This window comes from Rhinopithecus bieti, unplaced genomic scaffold (assembly GCF_001698545.2).
Source record: "Rhinopithecus bieti isolate Rb0 unplaced genomic scaffold, ASM169854v2 scaffold_8674, whole genome shotgun sequence".
NCBI classification, from domain to species: Eukaryota; Metazoa; Chordata; class Mammalia; order Primates; family Cercopithecidae; genus Rhinopithecus; species Rhinopithecus bieti.
The window spans coordinates 450,555-459,209 of record NW_016805883.1 but is presented as its reverse complement, the minus strand read 5'-3'; the positions used below and the strand labels follow the sequence as shown (position 1 = coordinate 459,209).

General features: G+C 42.7%; 2 protein-coding genes across 15 annotated transcripts in view; one reads left to right on the top strand and one right to left on the bottom strand.

The window, feature by feature from the left end:
- LOC108530819 (transcription initiation factor TFIID subunit 4-like) overlaps nucleotides 1–6,496 on the bottom strand; it is a 35,371-nt gene extending 28,875 nt beyond the window's left edge. Inside the window, exon 1 of the mRNA XM_017873867.1 lies at nucleotides 6,412–6,496. Within this exon, the coding sequence (XP_017729356.1) occupies nucleotides 6,412–6,496 (85 nt within the window). The remainder of the gene's footprint in view (nucleotides 1–6,411) is intronic.
- Nucleotides 1–8,655, top strand: part of CYSTM1 (cysteine rich transmembrane module containing 1) — a 75,122-nt gene that overhangs the window by 33,861 nt on the left and 32,606 nt on the right. The gene's annotated exons all lie outside the window — the stretch shown is intronic.

The window sequence follows — 8,655 nt, the reverse complement described above, 5'->3', positions numbered from 1 at the left end:
TGCAAAAATTTTCTCCCATTCTGTAGTTTGCCTGTTCACTCTGATGATAGTTTCTTTTGCTGTGCAGAAGCTCTTTAGTTTAATTAGATCCCATTTGTCAATGTTGGCTTTTGTTGCCATTGCTTTTGGTGTTTTAGCCATGAAGTCTTTGCCTATGCCTATGTCCTGAATGGTATTGCCTAGGTTTTCTTCTAGGGTTTTTATGGTTTTAGGTCTTGCATTTAAGTCTTTAATCCATCTTGAGTTAATTTTTGTATAAGGTGTAAGGAAGAGGTCCAGTTTCAGTTTTCTGCACATGGCTAGCTAGTTTTCCCAGTTTTTAAATAGGGAATCCTTTCCCCATTGCTTGTTTTTGTCAGGTTTGTCAAAGATCAGATGGTTATAGATGTGTGGTGTTATTTCTGAGGCCTCTGTTCTGTTCCATTGGTCTATATACAGAACATTTTCATCACCCCAAAAAGAAACCCTTTAGCAATCTCTTCCCATTTTCTTCCACTCTTCCCCACATTTTTTTTTTTTTTCTTTGAGATGGAGTCTCACTCTGTTGCCCAGGCCGGAGTGCAGTGGTGTGATCTCGGCTCACTACAAGCTCCGCCTCCCGGTTCACGCCATTCTCCTGCCCCAGCTTCCCGAGTAGCTGGGACTACAGACGCCCGCCATCATGCTCAGCTAATTTTTTGTATTTTTAGTGGAGACGGAGTTTCGCCGTGTTAGCCAGGATGGTCTCGATCTCCTGACCTTGTGATCCGCCCACCTCGGCCTCTCAGAGTGCTGGGATTACAGGCGTGAGCCACCACGCCTGGCCTCTTCCCCGCCATTAATCTACTCTGTCTCCATAGATTTGTCTGCTCTGGACATTTTATGTAAATGCAGCCATACAATATTTGGTCTTTTGTTACTGGCTTCTTTCAGTTAGCTTGATATTTCCAGGGTTCATCTATATTGTAGCATGTATCAATACTTCATTCCTTCCTATTGCCAAATAATATTCCATTGTAGATATACCACATTTTAGTTATCCTTTCATTGGTTGATGGGCATTTAGGTTGTTTCTACTTTTTGGCTATTAGGAATAATGAATAATGGCTGTTATAAACATTTGTGTAAAATAGACTCCATCTTGGAGGAATGGCATGTGAACACAGGGTGAGAGGAATTGGTGACCATCTGTGCAAACAGTCAACCACATTCTGCCCTTTACTCCCAACAATTCACATCTCCCTCATATGCAAAATATATACACCCCCTTCCACCACCACTAGATGTCTCATCCAATAATTATATCAGCTTAAAATGCAGGATATTATCATCTAGGTAGTCTATATGTAGGTAAGGCCTCTAAACTGCCATGCTGGTCCATATACCCTAACTTTGTTCATGCTGCTTCCTTTACTTCCCACCTCTGATCCCCACTCTGCCACAACCTACCCTACACATCTCTGGAGATCAAAAGAAAATATCTTTTCTTCCTTGAAGCTTTTCCTTACCTATACTATACCTCCAGTAGAATTTACCACTCCTATTTGCTTCAACTGCACCCTATACAGACTTCTTTCAGAGCCCTTCTTCTTGCTCCAGGTTGAATAGTGTCTACCTTATGTACAGTCCATTTGAGCTTTTTTCTGTCTGAATTCAATCAACCTTAGTGTTTAGGCTTTCACCATTTGTTTTGGTCAACACTCTTAAGGCTACAAGTGATAGAATCTTAGCCTTTGATACTAACCAGCAACAGAGGTTCACCAGACATCTGAGTAAAGAAAGGCTCCAAGATGAAAGATGGTGATCCAAACAGAAAAAAAGGGATTCTAAGGGAACAAACATTGCAGGGAGAAGAAAACCCTCCTCCCAGAAAGTGGGGGAATCCTCTAATAATCTTTTTTTTGCGGGGGGATGGAGTCTTGCTCTGTTACCCAGGCTGGAGTGCAGTGGCACAATCTTGGGTCCCTGCAATCTCCGCCTCCCAGGTTCAAGTGATTCTCCTGCCTCAGCCTCCCAAGTAGCTGGGATTACAGACATGTGCCACAATGCCCAGCTAATTTTTGTATATTTAGTAGAGACGAGATTTCACTGTATTGGCCAGACTGGTCTCAAACTCCTGTCCTCAGGTGATTCACCTGCCTCGGCCTCCTAAATTGCTGGGATTACAAGCATGAGCCACCGTGCCTGGCTCGCTAATATTCTTAAGATATACTGAAGATAAATCTTATTGAAATAAGAGCAGTGGTGCTGTATAAAATGAACTCTGGAAACAAAAGCACTTAGCCAAGAAGAATGTGAAACTGATCTCACCCTAAGGATTAGATCCTAAAGGTCCATTTGGCAGCCAGATCTTGCCAGAGCAGAATTTAAGGTATTTGCCATAGGTGGAAGGTTGATGTATGTTTTGGTTATCTATTGTTACATCACAAACCACCCCCAATCTTAGAGGTTCCGTAATTTGGACAGGGCTTGAGAGGAAAGATTAATTCATCTCTGCTCCTTGTTGGCATCTACTGAGGCTGGAACATAGATAACGATAAGCAGTTTGCTGGGTTGGGTTTGTACACGTTCTACCGTCCCATATGATCCATAAACTTTCTTCTTGGCTTTGTATTATGTCCAAAAGGGTACTCTTGGGTTGACTTACACTTGCAATACAGAGAAAGAAGCCATTTGGTTTGGCCAGTGCTTCAGAAGGGAGAAAGAGGTGGGAGCATGATGGCCAACTGCTGGGAGGGGTCAGGAGGTACCTGACATGCTAGTATTTCTGTGTATGTTCCAAACCAGTGTTGGGTTTCTCCACTTTTACTGGCTTTGTTTGATCTGATTGTCCTTGAAGATTTGATTAACTTCAACCCTTTTCTGTCAACTGTTTCAGTTCCAATGGAACCTTGTACTTCTGGTTCATTTTAACAAGAAATTATCTCAAATCCAAAAAGAAAAAAATCATGTCTGGTATTTCAGCTGACATGACTGAAACAGCTTGGGATTGGTTGTCCCTGTCCCTCTGCATGGTCTGTCAGTGCTGCTATCACAGCATGAGCGTTTCAGAGTAGGTGGGTTTTTTCCATGTTACAATGCAAGAGTGGAATCTGCCAGGCCTTCCTGCACATGTACCTCTGAACATAAAATAAAAGCCTTAAAAAAGAAATGAAACAAAAAACTTTTAATTTAGCTTCTAATTTTGAAACAATTTCAGACTTAGAAAAACATTTCAAAGATAATACAAATGGTTCTGTATACCTTTCATCCCGATTTCCCCAAACCTTACATAGCCACAATACAATGATCCATCAGGCTTTTTCACCCCCTTGGCTCAGAAGTCACACAGTATCATGTCCGTCACACTCTTGGTCAAAGCAACATGAAGTCTATCTAGCCTAGATTCAAGAGGAGGAAAATAGACTTCATTCCTTGTTGGGAGAGTGGTAAGTCACATTGCAAAAAGGCATATGGAATGGGAGATCTTTGGAAACATTACCACAAGTTTCAGTGGTGACAGGTGAATTCCTGTTCACTGAAACATTCTAAATGACAGAACTATTTCTAGATTCTAATAAATATGCCATAGTATCATAACTGTTTAAAGTGAAACATTAAACACTATCACTAGTCTTATATCAGAATATAGGTGATCTGTCATTTTAAGGATACTCCTGTGAATTGGTTAGAATGTCGTGGAAGGGGTTTTTTTATTTCATCACCAAATTAAAATGACTTCCACTCAGATACCTCAAATCATCAGAAGTGGCAGAGTCCTCACATGATCATCTGGGTTAATTATTACCCTCTGACCTTATAGCAAACATCAGTAGGCAGTTACAGCTCCTTCCACTAAGCGTGAATATGGCTTCAGCATACCCCAGCATTCTAGACAGGAACCATGAATAGATTTGAATTGTTAGGTGTAAGGCGAACCCATTTACCATTCCTTGCTAGGTTAACCCCCTCTTTTTAGAGACATTTAAACTGAAGCCCAGAGAGTGACTTTCCAGAGTCAGTGAGTTTTAACTAGAATATAAGTTTCCTGCCAGGCGCAGTGGCTCATGCCTGTAGTCCCAGCACTTTTGGAGGCTGAGATAGGACGATCGCTTGAGGCCAGGAGTTTGACACCAGCGTAGCCACTGTACTAAGACACCACACATCTCTACAAAAAATAAAATTATCGAGATGTAGTAGTGTCTGCCTGTAGTCCTAGCTAATCAGGAGGCTGAGGCAGGAGGATCACCTGAGTTCAGGAGTTCGAGGCTACAGTGAACTAGGATTGAGCCTCTGCACACCAGCTTGGGTGACAGAGCAAGACCCTGTCTCTCAACAACAATAAAATGTCTCCTGATCCCAGGCTAAGTGCATTTCTTCATTATGACCTGCTGCTGTGATCCAGTACAGATTCAGCAGAAATTCCCAAACACTACCAAAGGAAAATATTTTCAGCCTTTTCCCTTCCTTTTCTGCACCCCCCACCCCTAAAACATACAAAAACAAAACAAAAAACCACCTGAAAGTTATAGTAGAACACCAGTTTCCTGGTAGACAGAGGTAAAGTGGAGTGCAATAAAGCTGGATTCAAATCTCATTAACACAAGGACCTGAGCAAATTATTTTACCTCCCTGATCTTTGAGTGTGCCCTGCCTCCCCTTGTATGCTTCTCAAAGACAACAGTTGTTTTCTTCTTTCACCTCTGCTTCTACTGCACCTTCAACAGTGCTGAGCACGTGTGTGTGTGTATGTGTGTGTGTGTGTGTGTGCTCAGTAAATATGTGTTAGATGAATGCAAATATTACGATTTCAAAGGGTGATTGTGAGTTCATGTTCAGTGTCTGGTCCCCTTGTCACTTTCCCTTAGAGACCCTTCCCTTGCTATTTAATTCCTATGAGTCCAGATATTGGGGTTTTATATATGTTCTTCTGGGGTAGGACTGTGATATCTGGCAACATACTGATTTAAAATGAAATAAGTTCTACTTCAGCACAGTCCATTGGGTTGCCCCCATGGAGCTCAAAAGCCTCATGGGCCTTTGAACCAGATTTCTAAGCCTGTATGTTGGGAACTACCCAGTGACCCTGGTTCTTTGTGATTTGAAGACATGAAAAGGGAGTGCATCTTCAGGGGTACCCTTTTGGGCCCACCGGCCATTGGCCAGTCAGCAGAATGTTGAGAGGCCTCATATTCCACAGTCAGAGATTGTGGGGGAGTTGATAGAATGGCATATTTCTCCTGCACACTCTTCTTGGTGTCTCATGCTGCTTTCATTAGTCAGTGTGAGAAAAGAAGAAGGAAATTTAATGGTCTGGCATCTCTGGCTAATTGGCTCTAAGTATGGAATTACTGCCTGGCTTGTTTGAGCCTTTTATACTTTCTTTCATCAGAAACTCCAATCAGGCATTTTCATTGCCCTGGAAAGCCTTTCCAGCATAGACCAGTCCAGTGCCTTCTTTCTTTGCCAGGTATAAGATGACAGAATGTCCCAACAAGGACACTGCTTAGTGCCACCAAAAGCCACATTGGCTTAGGAATCTTGGTAGAGTTTTTCCAGTTCCCTGAGCTTCTGCTTTCTTGTCTGTAGAGCTGGGATTACAGGATTGTGATAAAGAATAAATTAATGCATCTCTACAGTTTATGGCACCTTGATGAGCAGTGAGGAAGTTAGTACCCTCCCCTGGCCCACACAAATTTTCTGAATTTTTGCTTAGGGATAGATAAGGGTGGGGAAGACAAAGCTCTCTCGAAAGCAGGGAAAGCCAGTTGCTGAGGGTCACTCCTGATCTATCCCCACTGGCCTGAGGAGACTGGGACAGCTCCAAAGTTATTTCTCATCTGCAATCATGGCCATATAATTGGTCCCCTCCTCCTGTTCATGCCCTCTGCTGTCTTATTCTCAGATCCCCAGTAGCTTTCCATTTCACTGGAGTGAAAGCTAGAATCCTCGCAGCAACTACCAAGTCCCTTTGTGAGCGGGCTGCTGCCACCTCTGTGACCCCTGCCACTTTGCCCCTGTGCCCTCTGCTCCACCTTCCCTCCCTTCCTCACCAGACACATTCCAACTCTAGTGCCTTTGCCCTTGCCATGCCCTTCCCTCAGACATCCACAGCTTACAGTCTCACTTTCTTTTGAGTTTTGTTCAGCTGCCACCTAGTCAGAAAGGCCTTCCAGTCACCTCCCCCTCCCCCACCCCATATAATTGTAGCCCCCCCACTGGCACTCTCTGTCCCTGTTCTTCTGCCTGTTTTCCTTGCCTGACATAGTGTGTGTACTTGTTCATTGACTGCCTTTGTCTTCCCACTGGAATATAAACTCCTTGAAGGCAGGGATTTTTGAATGTTATATTCACTACTGAATTTTAAATATTTCTTGAATAGTTGAATGTCCCCCTCTCCCAATCTCCTCGGGCTGCACAGGATATCCTGTGAGGTATTTCTCCTGGCCTTACCTTGGGTTCCTTTTCCTCGTCCTCTCATCTGTACAGAATCCTGGGAGTAGCCCCATTGAGCTGCTGCTTCCTGAGTTGCTGACATGTGTCATGCCTTGTGCTGAGCAGTGTTGTTTGTTTGTTTGTTTGTTTGTTTGTTTGTTTGTTTTTTGAGACAGGATCTTGCTCTGTCACCCAGGCTGGAGTATAGTGACGTAAATAAGGTTCACTGCAGCCTTGACTTTCTGGGCTCAAGCGATTTTCCCATCTCAGCCTCCCAAGTAGCTGGGACCACAGGCATGTGCCATTGTACCTAGCTAATTTAAAAAAAAAATTTTTTTTTAGAGACGAGGTCTCACCAAACACTGCCCTGGTTGGTCTTTAGCTCCTGGACTCAAGTGATCTGCCCGTCTCAGACTCCCCAAGTGCTGGGATTACGGGCGTGTGCCACCACGCCTGTCTCAGTTTATCTTCTAAACTGAGGATAATCCTTCTAACTTTCCCCCTTTCTTTCACATCTCTGAGCCCATATCCTGGGACATTCATTTGAATCTTCCAATGCCCAAATGGTGTTTTCATGGAATGCCTTGGAAAAGTTTCACATAGACAGGGCCAGCATCTTTTAAGACTTTAGCTGGGTCTGTCAGAGGCTTGAGAAGCTTGTGGTTTCTGACCCAGCAACTGGGTCTGGGCACATATATACCTTTTGCTATGAGAAGAGAGAGAAAGAACTCTGGTGGCCACAGAACCGTCTTCTCTGGCCCGTCGACTAGAAGACAGGCTGCTTATGGGGTCCTCCTGAAATTGCCGGCTCTTGAAAAGAGCTCAGACATCAGCTATCTCGAGGACTTCCCTTTCCCCTACCCCAGAGAGGGCACTGGACTTACAACTTGCTGATCCTTAGTTTGGAGGGAAACTTCCCCTCCTTACTTATTGCAGTGTTCTGTTGGCCTACATTTGGCATGGACAATTTGCCACTGTACTAGGCTTTCCTGTGATAGGCCAAAGGTTTCAGATTACATGAGGGTAAAGAGGTCCTAGTGGGAGTAATTGCCTCACCTGACCCTTGGATGTGCCAAAGTAGGAACTTAATGTACAACTCAAAGATTTAAATATTTTTTTCTCCCCACTTAATGATTTTCTGTTTTTCTTAAAGACCAGCATTCCAAAAACCTTAGGGGCCTTTCATGGTCTGGCCAGTTTCTCAGCATTATCAGGCTCCCTCCTCCCACATGGCTTTTGCAAATACCACTTCCTCTGTATGGCTTGGGAAATTCTTTGCTTCTCTCTTGGCTTAGCATAGGTAACACCTATTAATCATTCACATCTGAGTGGTACTACTCCTCACCTCCCAGTCTGGATCAGATTTCTGTCCTTCATAGTACTATCTTGATTTGTAATTTTATAGTTTTGACTCTAGTTAAAGAATTAAGGTCTTCTCCAGGCAATAATAAATGCTGGAGAGGATGTGGAGAAAAGGAAACCCTTGTACACTGTTGGTGGGAATGCAAATTAGTAAACTACTATAGGAAACAGTTTAGAGGTTCCTCAAAAAACCAAAAATAGAGGTACTCTATGATCCAGCAATCCCACTGCTGAGTATTTACCCAAAAGGAAGGAAATCACTGTGTCAAAGAGATATCTGCACTCCCATGTTTGTTGCGGCTTTGTTCACAATAGCTAAAATCTGGAAACAACCTACATCCCCGTTAGCAGATGACTTGATTTAAAAAAAATGTGGTACTTATTCACAGTGGAGTACTATTCAGTCATAAAAAAGAATGAGATCATTTGCAACAACACGGATGAAACTGGAGGTCATTATGCTAAGTGAAATAAGCCAGGCACAAAGACAAACATTGCATGTTCTCACTTATTTGTGGGATCTAAAAATCAGAACAATTGAACTCATGGAGATAGAGAGTAGGATGGTAACCAGAGGCTGGCAAGGGTAGAAGCAGGAGGAGGGAATGGTTAATGGATACAAAAGAATAGAAAGAATGAATGAGTCTGGTATTTGCTAGCACAACAGAGTGACTATAGTCAATAATAACTTTATTGTACATTTAAAAATAACTAAAAGAGTGTAATTTGCTTGTAAGACAAAGGATAAATATTTGCGGGAAAGGATACCCCATTATCTATAATGTGATTATTATGCATTACATGCCTGTATCAAAACATCTCATGTACTCCATAAATATATATACCTACTGTGTACCCACAAAATTAAAATAAATATTTAAATAATAAAATTTAAAATAT